The 16,505-nt window shown below is 39.6% G+C and overlaps 1 protein-coding gene across 1 annotated transcript in view; it reads right to left on the minus strand.

The window, feature by feature from the left end:
- Positions 1 to 3,947: 3,947 nt before the first annotated feature.
- Positions 3,948 to 16,505, minus strand: part of EHD3 (EH domain containing 3) — a 57,139-nt gene continuing 44,581 nt past the window's right edge. Inside the window, exons 4-6 of the mRNA XM_044663700.1 lie at positions 10,543 to 10,955; positions 9,763 to 9,927; positions 3,948 to 7,565 (exon numbers count right to left, since the gene is read on the minus strand). Of these exons, the coding sequence (XP_044519635.1) occupies positions 7,038 to 7,565; positions 9,763 to 9,927; positions 10,543 to 10,955 (1,106 nt within the window). The 3' untranslated portion in view covers positions 3,948 to 7,037. The remainder of the gene's footprint in view (positions 7,566 to 9,762; positions 9,928 to 10,542; positions 10,956 to 16,505) is intronic.

The following is a 16,505-nucleotide window of genomic DNA, read 5'->3' on the forward strand; positions in this document are numbered from 1 at the left end:
TGAGACCAGATCTGAACCCAGTTGTTTCTTCTTCCAGGCCCAGCACCCCATTCACATTACCTCCTACCTGCCTCAATTAGTTGACTGTTAACTGAACAGAACATTAGACTTGGATTCAAGAAGATCTGAGTTTGAAACCAGCCTCAGGCACCTACAAAATTGTTGAGCATGGACAAGCCACTTACTTGATTATTTTGTGTTTCAGTTTCTTCATCTCTAAAATGGTGATAATAATAATAGCTTTTACCTCTCAGGGTTACTGCAAGGATCAAATGAAATAATATTTGTAAGGTGTTTTATCAGTCTTAAAGTACTGTATAAATGCTAGCTATTATTATTTATGTAGGACTTAAATGTGCCTTGGTACTGGATTACTTTTGGGTGGTTAAGTGGCCCAGTGGATAGAGCACTAGACTTAGAACTCGGAAGACTCATCTTCATGATTTCAATTCTGACTTCAGACACTTACTAGCTGTGTGTCTCTGGGCAAGTCACTTAACCCTGTTTGCCTTGATTTCTTCATCTATAAAATGAACTAGAAAAGGAAATGGCAAACTCCTAAATAGGGTCACAAAGGGTTGGACACAACTAAAGTGACTCAACTACAAGAACAAAACTGTATTACTTATATCATATTGTTATTATAAAAATACACTTATAAAACTATAGAAATTAGCTATTATTTTAATCTCATAGGGATAAGTGATTAGATTTAGAATTACACTGCTATAGGGAATTCCTTGGGTGGGGAAGGAAATTCTATGAATGTGAGTTGGCACTTTCTCTTCCATTTGCCTTGGACACTGAGAGATTGAATGACTTGTCCATAATCACATATCTAGGATGTGTCATGGGTAAAAATTGAACCCAAGTCTTCCTGACTTTAGACTCAGGTCTTGTTTCTAATTTGACCTCTCATGCCCCATAGCACTTTCCTTAAGCCTGGGCATAGAACAGGTACTCAGTAAATATTCTATTAACTAATAAATTGATAAAAGAGGGTGGAGTCTGGCTTCTGCCTCTTTTTCTTCTGCCATGTTTATTCTCTGATGTGTCCTGACTGGGTCCTAACTAGGTACACCTATCCCAGGCCAAAGAAGCTGAACTCAGTCTCAGACATTGTTCCTCATGTTCTCTATTTCTACAGTCAAGATTTTGAGAATAGAAGCCCCTGAAAGAGTGTGTTGTCTTTGTGACCCCATGGACCATACCATCCATGGGATTTTCTTCAAAAAGATGCTTGAGTGGTTTTTCATTTCCTTCTCCAGTAGATTAAGGCAAATGAAAGTTAAATGACTTGCCAGGGATCACACAACTAGTAAGTGTTTGAAGTTAGATTTGAACTCAGGACTTCCTGACACCAGGCCTCTATTCACTGAGTCACCTATCTGAAAAAGTATGAGAAAAGGTTTAAGATGGAAACAAGCCAATAATGCTCTCTCTCCTACTTCCTTACAATACCTTTTTAAAATTTTTTAGTCTGTAATACATCTAGGAAAGGAAGCTGGGCAACACCAGATCACCAGAAAGCCAAAGGAATGTCTCAGAGAAAGCACATTGGTTTGGGGAGGTTCCACAGCAAGAAGGTGAAGAAAGACACAAAAGGAGAAGCTGATTGACTATTTATTGATTATGATGGGGAAGCCTGGGCAATCATGGGATTTTGAGAGCGATGGTTCTGAATGTGGTTGATAGTCACTGATGTGTCTAATTATGACCTAATGACATGGTCCTTAAACTCTCCTCACCATGAAAACGTTCAGTCATTTCTCCATTGTACAATAAGGGAAAGAACCCTGCACTGGGAGTCAGGGGGACCTGGATCCCATTCCAGCTCTGCCATAAACTAGCCCAGTGACAATCTACCTCATATTTGCTCATCTGTAACCCAAAAAGATGGGCTACATCATCTCTAAGATCTGGCATTTCATAAGGGCTTTTCACTTCCTTCTTTCATTTCTTCCTTTAATCAAGTCATAAAGAGCACATGAGAGTCAGCAAGCTGTAGTAGATAAAGGAAGTATCTGAGGTCAAGCACCACTTGCTAATCTCCTCTAAAGTGAACTACAATTTATTCTACCTCCATCTTCTTTGTATGTAGTTACTTGCATGTTGTCTTCCCCTTTTGAAAGTGAGATGTACCCTGAGTTTGTTTTTTATCCCTAGCACTTAGCACAATCCCTGGCATATTGTAGGAACTTAATAAACATTTCTTGACTCAATAAGGAGTCCCAGGTAACACTTTAAAGCACCTGAGCCTCATTTTCCTCATCTATAAAACAGGAGAATTCTCTGCATGTAAAGGTGGCCAATAGAGTCAGATTTGAAGTTTAAATATGACCCCTGATGCCTACTTACCTGGGTGACTCTGAATACATCACTTAACTCATCAATGTTCTAGGCCACAGAAGAAAAAGAGATAGAAACCAGATCCCACTCTCTTTTATCAATCTATTAATGAATAAAATATTTACGGAGTATCTTAAGACTGTAAGTTACAGAGTAGGTATTGATTTTCATTGTAGAGTTTTTTTTTTAATTTTTTAATCTGGAATTTTCTCTACTAATGAAATACAAAAATTTAGGAGCATGTATACTTTCTGGCAACAAATCCCACAGAAGCTTCTGGGGGTTGGGGTTTGGGGGTTGAGGAGGTGTGGATCTGACTTATTTCAGGCTCATTGTTAGACCTTTACCCTTTTGGCTAGGTCTTGTCTAGGTCTACCCTGATTTCTTTGGGTAAGCAGTTGTCTCTTTAAATTCTTGGCCCTACCACGATTTGATGAGGTCTCTTCCAGCTTCAGATCTCTGATCTGAATGATTTATACATATTGAACACAACACTCTCTTTGTGATAGATGGGCTGTAACTCTGCCCGGGAGAGTAGGAGAGAAAAAGGGAGAGACGAAAGAGAGGGACATTAAAGGAAGGATAGGGGTGGTGTGGGGACATGCCCCGGTGTATATGAAATTAAGCTTTGTCTCAGTGGCACTGGAATTTGGACAGTCCTGCCTGGTTCTTGGGATAGCCTTGCTGCAAATAGCTTAGCACACCCCATGATAAGCCTTGCTGCATAGCTCAGCACTTACATAAATGTGAGGAGACAGGATGTTAGAAACAGCAGCTTGTAGGTGGGACTTTTCAGGCAGTCGAGAGAGATCAATTACTCATTCACTCAAATTGGGTTTTAATCCAGCCTAGGATGTTGATAATGCTTGCTAACAGCTACTACTGTAAGTGTTCAGGATCCTTCAGCCTTCTTTAAATAAGAAGAAAAGCTTGCATCTATATATAGCACTTTAAGGCTTGAAAAGCTCTTGACATGCTATCTCATTTGATGCTCACAAGAGCCTTGTGTGGTGGATGTTATTATTATCCTCTTTTTTACAGATAATGAAAGTGAAGACCGAGTGGCCTATTCAGGGTCATACTGCTAGTGTCTGAGGCAAGATTTGAAATTATGTCTTCTTGACCTCAGCCCTTACCAACACTTATCCATGAGACCATGCTTTGAAGCCACCATGGGAGGCATGGTGAACATGATCCAAGTCTTAGATGAGGTGGTCTGCTCTGGTAAGGATGGAGAGGACCTTCCACTGGCTTCTTTGCCAAATTGGTAGAGGGTCAGCCTTACCTTTTTTAGGAACAGGATAGCTACCTTCCAAGGAGTATTATAAATGGCATTTTCTGTTCACTTTGGTTAGCGCATGGGGCCATCAAGGCTAAGATCTGTGGGCCAGACCCAAAAGGAGAAAAAAACTATCTCATTGCCACTAGCTCCAAAAAATGAAGAAAGGTGCCCAGATGTGTGGAAGTGGAGGGAGAGGGCTACAGGAAAGAGGGCAAGGACAGTTCAGAGTAGAGTATCACCATACTGGGGGAAGGCAACTCAAAAATATGGGCAAATAATGTCATATTCATTCATCTACAAAAGAACACAATAAAGCCTTATTTAATCAGATTTTATTTAATTAGAATTTGTGCTCAAAATTGACTCTGAATGTGTGAGTACTGAAGGGATGTCAATGTTTGGCCATCCTATGGAGCAATCTGGGGGAGCTATGGAACCGGGCTTTCAAGGACTTTCTTCTAGAAGGTCTTGTTATACATCTAGTCTGGTGTTTTCTTCAGGCTGAGTCAGTTTCTGCATACAAATAACTCACGTGATACTGCATCCTCCCAAAGGGAAGAGCTCCCACCCAGAGAATTATCTGACTCTTAACCTATCCTGAGGGTCTCCAGCTGCTTTTTCACCACATGCATTTTTAAAATTTGCTTTAATTCCAAAGCAGAACAACAACAAAACAGACAAACAAAAGAGTGGATTCATGTTTTCCTCCAGGATCCTCAGGAAGGCTCTTTTGAAGGGGAGGGTAAAGGGAAAAAAAACCAAAAAACTCAACAATAACAAAATTCGAAGGGGAATGAGGATAGATGCCATCAAAGTTTAATGTATCTGAGAATGAGGGGGGCAAAAGTTCACAGATTTCCTCTTTATTCTTTGAAAAGATACTCTTTTCTCTTTCCCATTCCTCCTAAAGACCAATTATTTCCACTTCCTTCATTTTGCAGATGAGGAAACTGGAGCCCTAAAGTTGAAGACTTGACCAAAGACACCCAGCTATTTTAAGAGCAGAGTCAAGATTTGATCCTGGGTCTCCAGATCCCAAATCCAGTGCCTTTTGTTAAACGACATTAACTGTTTCCTATGGATTTGACTTCTGGTGACCTACTCCATTTTCCAAAGAAGCCTAGATTTAGAGTGGAAAGTCAACTTTGAGATTTTTTTTGCTCCAGTGGTATCAAGTAGGGGCTACCAAAGGATCCAGTGGGCCACACACTGACTAAGAATACTATATATTAACGTTATCTATGTTCTATTGTATTTTAAAATTTATTTTGTTAACTATCATTTATACTTTAATTTGGTTTGGGCAGAATATGGCTAGTCACAATGCACACTTGACATTTCTGGTCTAGTCCAACCTTTTCATTTTGTACAAGGAATATGAAGCCCAAGAAGGTTAATTCATTTGCTTGATGCCACACAGACATGGCAGAGCCAGGACATTAAACCTCAGGGGCCGGAAGTTTGGTACTTGGTCTTATTGGACTCTGCTTTCCTTGCTTATGAAATGAACTCCATGAAAAGGGAACCTTCCCTTTTGTTTCATCCTAAAAAAGGAATTAGATGATACAGAAGGAAATCTCCAACTTTGAAGACTTTCTTTGCTCTTCAAATGTGGGAACATATGAGTATTCCATTTGTGGCTTTTGTCAACTTGGTCCAGGATGAGCTGCTGGAACTTTCTGAAGCAGATATCCCCAAAGCAATCAGGCTTCAGTCTATTTTTCTGTAGACTTCAGGGCAGAATCATGTGAGCTTCTTTTTTACAAGAATGCCTTCAAAGAGCTCCAGTCTTTCTACTTCACCATTCCCACATTCTCCCATTTCAATGACCAAGGGTACCAAAGGATGAAGCATTGTGTTAATATGTGGGTGGCTGACAATATGCAGTGTAAGAATAAATGTGTAATAGATACATGTAATATTTCTCTATAGAATAGGAACAAAGACATAAAATAAATTAGACACATCTGGGATTTGTCACGATATGTCATGATATGAACACAGTATGCGAAGGAACAATGTGATGCTCATATGACAAAATCAACAAACTGGAGGAGGGAGACAGGCAACGCGGATGCGTGAAGGGATGCTGAGGGGGATGGAGAGCTGTCACTGAGAACCCCAGCAGGATGGGAACTCATGATGGAAGGATTTTCTGACAGTGAATGGGTGGCCATACTGTAAAAGGGATATGATCTGAATGCAGTTAAAAGAGTCAGTGGAGACAAGGAGAAAAGAACATAAGAATATGGAATGGTAATCAGTTTGTCCGACCCACTCCTGCCAGTAGCTCTGCTGAGTTTCCATAATGTGGGTCCTAGAGAAGTCTCAATCTTGTAGAGCACTTAGGTTCTCTAATTCCACTTAGCAGATGGACATAGTGACTGTCCACCTTCTGCTCCTTGGTCAGGTAACATGAGCAGGAGGCAGGTTATAAGGAAGGTAAGCTGTCCTTACAAAGTGTCTTCATGCTTTAGGATCAGAGAGAAAAGGAAATAATCCTACACCTGGTCTTCTTCACCCAGCTAGGTTCTAGATACCTGAACTTCAGAGCTTTCAAGAGTGTATACTACATGTGTATTTAATGTTCCTATACTGGTTCTCAATAATTCCTTTGCCTTTGAAGATCAGCAGGTGAATTCTGATGGTTAGCTTTGGTTTTCTTTTCATCTTTTTAATCCCCTTTCTCTGGGATCTCTCTAAACACGATTAATTAAATGAGTCCACAGCCAGATCAGCCGAACAAGGCCTCTAGTAAATTAGCATGGTGTGTGTGTGTGTGTGTGTGTGTGTGTGTGTGTGTGTGTATAAGGTTAATGTATTGGCTTCTTCCTTCAACCTAGAAAACAAAAGCTTGAAGGATATTGTTTGTTTTTCTCTGTTTTCTTATGTTTCCTACTCTGCCTAGACAAATTTCATATTAGGAAGCCAAATAAAAAATACACAGGAAAGAAGTTAATTGCCTATTATGATAAATACCTTTTTTGTCTACTTAGATTCTTGGTTGGGAATAACAGAAATCAGCCAAGAATTGGAATACCACCTCCGGGTGACTGCACCTTTAAATTAGGGTGACTACTTCTATTGAAGTAAGAAATCTTAGGGTAATGGAGGCAGAAGGGACTTGAGGTCAAAGAGAAAAGAAAGAAGCATCAGGAAACCTATTTTGAGTTATAGGGTTAGAGGTCCCTGAATTACCTACCTGGGTACTCTGGATGGGTTCCTACCAACACTGGGGGCCCATTCACATGTCAAAACCAGTCAAATTCTAGCTATCTTGATAAAAGTGGTCATCCTTATTTAAAGGTGTAGTTTTTTAAACCTATATGTGTATGGGTGTGTGTTTTTATCTTGTTACATTTCTTATCTTTCACTCCAGGTCATGCTTGATTCAGAAAATCCGTTATCATTCTGCCATTTTCCTCTTGGAAGGGGGCAAGAGGTGAGAAGGCAGCTCATTGGGCAGCTCATGCCCTTCCAACTTGACCTTGATGAGGTGGTTAGCCAGGGCAAACTCCTCATCATCCAGCATTCCATCCTTGTCAATGTCTGCCAGCTTCCAGATCTTGCCCAGCACAGTGTTGGGCAACTTGGAACGCACCATCTCCTTCTTAGCATTGGCACCTGTGATTTTGCCATCAACTGGGGACAGGGTATAGAAGATCTCATCATACATAGGCTTGTCCCTGGCTACCACCCATTCAGCATCATCAATGCCCTCACCAGCTCCTTCCCCATAGCCATGTCCAAAGGGCCCATGGAGGGTCCCCTCAAAAGCCCCTCCCTTCACCATCTGGACCGGCCGCTGTGTCTCTTCCTGACGCACCAGCACCATAAGCTGGGCGATGTCATGAGCTAACATGTCCTCGACCACTTCCAGCAGCTTGTTCTTCAGGGGCTGGAATTTGGAAAAGTCTTGGGCCTGTAGTTGGTCCTGAGATGGATGAGATGAGCAAGAGAAAGATAAAACGAATTGTGTTATTCCCTCTGACTAGGAGAGCCCTAGCCTCCATACCTTGTCTCATTAATTTTCATAATATCCCTTTGAAGTAGTTAACCATCCCTGTTTTGTCCCCATTTACAGATGAAGAAACCAAGGCACAGGAAAACTGAATTAGGGCAATATATATAGACACCAAGAGAATGTGGTAAATGGCAGTGATAGTAAAACTGTGAGACCTTTGGTAAGTCACATCACAGGCATGGGTATCAGTTTCCTTATCTGTAAAATTGGGGAGGGAAAGGTGGGTTAGACATCAGTCTTTCAAAGCTAAGTCTATGATCCTGTGGGAAAAAGATATCTTTTTAATTTCTCTAAGCTAAAATGTTTTGTAGTATCCATTGCCCCAAGACCCTCATAAAAAATCATTAGGGGGGCAGCTGGGTAGCTCAGTGGAGTGAGAGTCAGGCCTAGAGACAGGAGGTCCTAGGTTTAAACCCGGCCTCAGCCACTTCCCAGCTGTGTGACCCTGGGCAAGTCACTTGACCCCCATTGCCCACCCTTACCAATCTTCCACCTATGAGACAATACACCGAAGTACAAGGGTTTAAAAAAAAATCATTAGGACTGAGAGAACTCAGGAGCTCAAGGCTCAAATCTGTCCTCCCTTTCATCCTCCTTCTGTATCACAACCCAAAGAGGTACTTTGAGATTTCACATTTACTTAAGACATCCAGAGCCAAGAATAGTCTGCCTGACTTTTTCATCCCTGACTTGAGCTGAGAGACAGTGATAAGATGAAGGCTTACAATGGCTGTTCTGGCTGCCAGCCCAGTATGCATGTTGGAAGTCAGCTTAGGGCTCTAGGAACATGTCACCAGTTGGGAAAATAGTCACGGTGCGATGAGAATCCAGGAGAATGTTAAGAAGCACTGCCACATTTTGAAAGCAGATGTTAATTTGGACACTTCTAACTTAGTTCTCCCAGGGCTTGGCTAACAAAAAGTCAAAGGAGCAGCTGATGTATTTTCATTTACCTAAAAAGCAGAGGGTTAGACCCAACCAATGACCTTTAAAATGAAGGAGCTGGATTAGAGGATTTCCAATATCCCTTCTATCTGGAGTAATTTAATTAACAGGTACTTCAACCTAAGTTAGTGCCTGCCCCATTCAAGTTTATCTTTCCATGATTCTGCATTCCTCATATTCTCTGCTCAGTGAGCAAACAAAGCTCCCCAGCAACATAAGTGCTTCTTCCCATGCTACCAGTATACTCTGACAACCACTTTCACCAAAATCTCTATTAATTCCCAACCAATACCTGGAAATGGATACCTTTAGGAAGGAAAATTTCATTCAACAGATTGACTAGACATTTGGCTCTTCCATATGCTATGAGCTCCTTCAGAGGGACCATTTTCTCTTTGCCATGCATACAATCTTGGGAGAAATTGCCCTTCATAAAAGTTAATCCAATGAGGAGAACTCTTTGGGAGATTCAAGTCCCAACGGTGGCCTGAGAGGCTTTCGTAATTCCACCCACTTCACAAGGAGCTAAGATTTCAGCCCTGAGAAACAAACTGCCATCCAAAGAAAGTCTGAGAACGTTGGGTCTCACAAACACATCCAAATCCATGGTTGCTCACACCTATCTGAGTGTTACAGCCAGTTCTCAGAAACCCCAAGAAATCTCAAGGAACATACTGTTCCCTTCAAGACAGAAAAATTCAGTGTTCTAACTCTCTGACCCAGAGCCCTGTATGGGGTTAATTCATATAGTCAGGAAGGGGCAGTTGGGTGGCTCCCAATTGAGAGCCAGGTCTAAGAATGGGAGGTCCTAGGCTCAATTCCGGCTTTAGACATTTCTCAGCTGTGTGACCCTGGGCAAGCCACTTAACCCCCCCCTCAGTTGCCTAGCCCTTTACTGCTCTTTTGCCTTGGAACCAATACACAGTACTGACTTTAAAATGGAAGGTTAGGATTTAAAATGTATGTAGTCAACTTTCTAATTCTACATTCAAACTCTTTCTGTGAGACATTAAGAGCTGTATTTTTTTTTAATATTTAACCTACACTATATGAGTATAAGCTCAATAATAATTTCAACACTATTCTAGAGCCAGAGACCAGGTGTGCTGGTTCTCCTGGATCTCTCACATTCGCTATGCAAGTGGAACTATTCTCTGCTTACCTGCATTTTCTTCAGGTTGGGGAAGTCCCCAGGTGAGATCTGGTGCTCCCTCTCAATCCTTCCATAAATCTCTCCCAAGTTGTTCACGAGCTCCTTCTTCTTGTTGTCCTTCCCAAACACAGATGGCATCTCCTTCTTTAGAGAGCTAATGATATAGGCATGGACCTAAGAAAAAAGAAATAAAGGATAAAGACTCTCTTTATCTTTCTCTCTAGGTGGAAATTTATCTGTTTATAGAGAACTATCTCCATATAAATTATATCAATAACAATTTCTATCTCTTCTATATCTATACATATACAGATATCCCTTCTATCTTTGCTCATTCCATCTCCCATCCTTCTTCTAAAAGTCAATTGTCTTCCCTATCCCATACTCTCTACTTTCCCTGGATTCTAGCATCTTTTCATAACTCTCCATAGAGCCAGTAGGTCCATGAACTTTCTTTGTTAGTGACTTACTAAGTGTTAAGTAGGGATACTTTAAGTTCTTGATTGATTCACTTAAAATAGATAAAGGGAATAAAAATTCCCTTTCATTATCCTCCCTGTGACTCTTTTGGGAGATGAACGTGTTACAAGGTCTTGGTATGTCCTATTTCTCTTCAAGGCAAACATTTGCAGGCTGTCATTCCAAAAATATTCACTGACCCTCTACGCCCTCCCAAGTCACAACTCTTTGGTCTATTCTCTTCCATCATCTTCTCAACTCTCCCATGTTGCCCATTCCCACTGCCATGATAACCTCTGGGCTTCATTCTCCCCAAGGGATGGGACTTGCCTTGGCCAGCCGTGCCCTCTTAATGAGGTCATTGAGCTTCCGAAGGGCTGCATTCCTAGGTAGACTCTGGATGTCTCGGAAGAGGTCTTGCTCTTCAGCCTCAAAGAGCTTGCGGTTGTCTGGGATGAGTAGGGGGTGGGACCAAAATGAGCCTATATAGACCCGGATGACCTCAGGGGTATTGACGATCTTTCCCAGAGACCACATGAGGGCTCCATAGACTCTCATTAGCTGCTGGGTCTCAATCTGGTCAGCCTTGTTCAACACCACTCGCATCTTGTCTTCGTGGTTCTTCAGGGCCTTGATGACCTCTGAGAACTCATCAGAGATGTCCAATTTGTGGGCATCAAAGAGCAGGATGATACGATCCACACGCTCTGCAAACCACTCCAGGACAGCAGCAAAGTCATAGCCTGTGGGGTTGGGATGGTGTTAGAGAGGCAAGCAGAAAGATCTGTCTGTTAATGAGAAAGGAAAACTGATCTAGGTCAGAAAATGGAGCAAATCAAGCAAAGGTCTAGCCTTACGGGCCAGGAGTCAGGAAGGCCAATTATGATAGGTCAACAATTCAATTCTCCTTCCCCATTGTCCAGGATTTGCCCATTATTCAGGGATCCTTCTGAGAGAAGGGCAGAGAAAAATTGCAGATCTCAAGCTGGACAGGACTTCAGAGACTAACTGTGCCAGACTTTTTATTTTGCAGATGAGGAAACTGAGGCCCCCAGAAGGGAAATGATTTGTCCAAGATTGTACAAGTAGTAAACAACCGGGGTGGGATTTGAAGCCAGGTCATTCTATGACAGCATCTCATCCTTTGCTCTGGACTAAATATTAGAGAGGAAATGAAGTCCTACTAGCTTAAAGAATGAATCTTATGAATTATCAAGGAAATGATATTTTTTATTCAGTAAACATGTATTAATACTGACAGCTTACTGGAAAGTCCTACATGAACTGATGCAGAGTGAAGTAAGCAGAACCAGAAGAAAGGCTTATTGGAAGTGTACTTTATTATAGCCCTCATGGATGGAGTGCTAGGTCTGAAGTCAGAAAGATTCACTTTTGTGAGTTCAAATCTGGCCTCAGACACTTATTAGCTGGGTGACCCTGGGGAAGTCATTTAAATCTGTCTGCTTTCATTTCTCATTTGTAAAGTGAACTGGAGAAGGAAATGGCAAACCACTCAAGTATCTTTAATGAGAAAACCTCAAAAGGAGTCATGAAGAATTGGATACAACTGAAATAGTTGAACAAGATTAAAAATAGAGGTAAAATTATTAGAGGATGCAGAATCTTAACCTGCAGTTCACAATTAAAGAAAAAACATTTTGATAACTGCATTTTTGGCTATCTTTGTTTTGCTATGTATATTTTATTTCATTTATTTAAATAAATTTACAAATTTACGTATATTTTATTTATTTATATTTAAAAACATTTTTAAACCTTTAAACCTTTTTAAACCTTTAAACCTTTTAACTTATAATTGATCAATTCTAAGGCAGAAAATGGATTAGGGCTAAGCATTTGGGATTAAGTGACTTGCCCAGTCATATGGTGAGGAAGTGTTTGAAGAAAAACATTTGTTAATAACTTCTGTTATATAATATAGAAATGGGATTTGAATGATAATATATGTATAATCCAGTGAAATTGCTTGTCATCTCCTGGAGTGGGAATGAAAGAGTGAAGGGAGGCAACAAGAATCATGGAACCACGGAAAAACTATTAAAAAATAAAATAAAAGAACTCCTGTTATAGAAGGTAGATTCCTTTCATTTATGCCCACCAACTCCACAAAAAAGGACTTACTCATTAATGTCCCCTAACAACTACCTCAAAGAAACCTATGCAAAAAGTTTGCAACTGGAGGCTTTTTGTTGGAATGGCAGACGCCCCGTACTATTCACTTATTCCTGGGCTCCTACCAAATGCTCTGATCTCATAGAGCTTAGCTTAAAGAAACCCCAAGCAATCCCTCTGCAGGCACCCAGATTTCCTTGGATCTGAGAGACAAAGATCAAAAGAAGAATCAAAGCAAAAAAAAAAAGAAAGAAAGAAAGAAAGAAAGAAAGAAAGAAAGAAAGAAAGAAAGAAAGAAAGAAAGAAAGAAAGAAAGAAAGAAAGAAAGAAATCTGGGCAAGGTGAAGACCTGAGGAGCAATCTTGATTCTTCTAGCTTTTCCCACACAACATGATTCTGATATTATCACAAAGGTGGGAACTGTATCTCCCCTGTATCTTCCTTAAAAGGCAATAAATATCCTCGAATTCTGGTCTAATCAAAAATCAGTGGAGCCAGAGGCAGAAGAGCTGACATGCCCCATGGAATCCAAGCATGTTGCTGTCACTGGCTGAAGCATCATGCTAATAAAAGAGAGTCTAGCAGGAGCTGTTTGTGCCTGAAGGAGGCTTCCAGCCTGGGAGGCTCACAAGAGTCCTGTCCCTCATTAGGAAGCTTTTCTCGCTCTCGTTCAGCTCGGATCATCAGTAACGGTTATTGTTCAGACAGTACCATCTCTGAGAGCCCCACATAGGCTTCAGTTGGCTCCAGCTGTCATTCCCCAGCTGGCAGGATCAACAAGAAAGAGGAGGGCCCTAGGAGAATTTTTTTTCCTTGCTGGCTTGTTTCCAAGTACACAAAAACTCTTGAGACCTTTCCGTATATACTTCAGGCAGGGAAAGTCATAATATTATCATCATGTAGGGGAGAGATGTTTTAGAAGCAGAATGGGATGCTGGCTCTCTGGGAGCCTCCCACAGATCATTAATGGCTTCAGAGAGGATGTAGCAAAGGGAAGAAATGTCTTTTCCAATCTCAATCCTGAGGAAGCGAGGGATGGGGTAGGGACCTAGGATTTCATGGGTTAAAAGAACTCTCAGAGGAGGAAATTTCCCTCTGTAATGCACATTGGCACCCACCTGCAATTTATGGCAGAAGACTTGCCTGGGGCACTGAAGAGTTAAGTGACTTGCCTGAGTCCCACAGTCAATGAGTCAAAAGCTGGAGGCCATTTCTTTAGCCACTATGGCTGCTTGTCATGAGTGATAAAATAATGATTTAACCAATGGAAATAGGATTTGAGAGATAATACATGTATAACCCAGTGGAATTGCTTATCAGCTCCAGGAGGGGGGAGGGAGAGGATATGAATCATGTAACCTTGGAAAAAATTTTTAAAAATTATTTTAAAAAATAATAAAATAAAATCATTTAACCAGCCAGTGCTAAAAATTGGGGTTTGATTTATTGTTGTGATTTCCAGACTTATAAAAATGAAAGAAAATGCTAATAATGCAGATTAAACTTAAAAAATATAAATATTTTTTGGAGAAGAACCAGTTGGTAAACAATTCCTAGAACACTGCTGAATGAAATGCTTTCAGACAGTATAATTCCTAAATAGTTTTTGATGGCATATATCAGTAAAACCAGAGTACCTAGGTGGCACAGTAGATGGAATATTGGGCTGGGGGTCAGGAAGAACCTGAGTTGAAATCCAGCTTCAGATACATACTAGCCCTGTGACACTGGGTGACTCACTTAACCCTGTTTGACTCAGTTTCTTCATTTGCAAAATGAGCAGGAGAAGGAAATGACAAACCACTCCAGTATCTTTGCCAAGAAAACCCCAAATGGAGTCATGAAGGGCTGGGCGTGACTGAAATGAATGATGAACAAAAATCAGTTAATCTATTCCCTTTTCTAGAATAGTAAAAATTATAGAATCTTAGAGCTGGAAGGGATAAATCCTATAAACTTTGATTGGGTTTTAGTTCTACTGCTTTATTTTATGAGTCACAGTGGCTAGTGCATTGGACTTGGAGTCAAAAAGACCTGGACTAGAATTCTCATCCTTAAAATCGGGCTGATAATAACAACAACCATAGCCCTTCCTTTGAAGGATTGCTGTTAGGACCAAATGAGGTAATATGTGTAAAGTGCTTTGTGAATTTTAAAGATGTACATAAATGTAAATGTCAGGTATTATTATATTTTTAGGCGAGTACATTGAGGCCCAGAGACATAAAATGATTTATCTATCACTGATTTAGAGTTGAAAAGGAACTCAAAGACCATAAAGTCCAATCTTCTTATTTAACAGGTAAGGAAACTGAGGCATTGAGGAATTGAATGACTGCTAATATTTATAGCACATTAATGTTTGCAAAAACAACAACAAAATCAAATTTTAAAAAAGCTTAAATATTTATAAAGGGTGTCCCAAAAGTTTCAGCATAGCGTTAAAAAAAATTTTTTTTTAAGCTTAAACTAGAGGTAGCTAGGTAACATAGTGGATAGAACACAGGTTCAAATCTGGCTTCAGACACATCCCAGCTGAGTGACCTTAGGCAAATCACTTAACCTCAACTGCTCTTTCTGTCTTAAAATGTATACGATTTATTTTAAAATTATTTTTATATTTTATTTATATTTATATCTTACTTATAATATAAATTACTATAAATAATTATTTGAAAATGTATACAATTTATAAAAAACAAATGACACTGAGACTTTTGGGAAGTCTTACATAGTCCTTTGATGTTTGTAAAACATGATATATATATATGTGTGTATATATATATATAGTGTGTGTATATGTATATATGCTTGTATATATATGTGTGTGTACATACATACACAAATCACTTTATAAACATTCACATGCACATATATGCAAAACATTTTTATATGTGTACACATACATACACAAAATATTATATATACATTTGGCTATATAGGACTATGTATACATGGATATGTGCGCATACATATATATGTTTATGTTACATATGGTAAATAAATATATGAATTAAATATACAGAAATATATACATTAAATATATAGAAAATGTATATTTATATGCATATAAATATGTAAAATATATAAATGTATACATATCAAGTATACATAAATGTCCATTTATTTATATTTAAATATACTAAAATATTCATAAATATATAAATTTATATGCATCAAGTATATATGAATGTATATTTATATGCATATAAATATATAAAATATCCATAAATATATCATATATACATAAATGTGCATTTAGAGAATATAAATATATTAAATATTTATAAATATATAAACATACTATTAAGTATACATATATATTTGTATGCATATTTAATTACACATAAATATACATATACACACATATACAAATATATATGTAATTTTTGATCCTCACAATAACCCTGAGAGGTAGGTGCTATTATTATCTTCAGTTTTACAGACAAGACAGGAGGTCTGAGTCTAGAATTGAACTCGGGTCTTCCTGATTCCAGTTCCAACATGGCATCCACTCTGGACCACCTATCTGCCAGTGACATAGGTGCTACTATTGCCCTTTCATAGATGAAGCACCTGAGACTGAGAGAGGGGAAGAGACTTACCTAGCTAGTATCTGAGGCAGGATTTGAACCCGAATCTAGCTGACTTCATGTATACAGGCTGACTTCATGTATATATCGACATGGAAGAAAGTAAGTCTGGTTGGTAATGTTTACAGGGCTGATCTAAACTAGATTTGAGCCCATGAGATGAGAGGCAGAGGGTGGGTGGGAATAACTCTCAGACAAATCCCAATAGGCTCCCCTTTCTTGGAGCTGGAGCTGGAATGGAACACAAGTCATTTCAGAGGACACCTAAAAATAATCTTGGGGAAAGGCAGAGTAATCTTGGGTTTAGTAAAAGCTTGCAAATGAGCAAATCTTTTCATCCACAGCAGCCTGGAATGGATTCTGGCTGTAGGCAAGTTAGAATTTTAATAGTAATTTGATGCCCAATGTGAGAAACTCCTACTGTTTTTCTTGGAGATACTGCATGAAGTTGGAGAGGGCATTTTCACTATGACTGAGTCATGGGAAAGACTGGGGAAACGTGGGTATTAATAATGGTTTTGAGGGCAGAGAATGTTTGTGAATTTGTGTGTGTGTGTGTGTGTGTGT

This window comes from Gracilinanus agilis, chromosome 2, assembly GCF_016433145.1.
Source record: "Gracilinanus agilis isolate LMUSP501 chromosome 2, AgileGrace, whole genome shotgun sequence".
In the NCBI taxonomy this organism is placed as follows: domain Eukaryota; kingdom Metazoa; phylum Chordata; class Mammalia; order Didelphimorphia; family Didelphidae; genus Gracilinanus; species Gracilinanus agilis.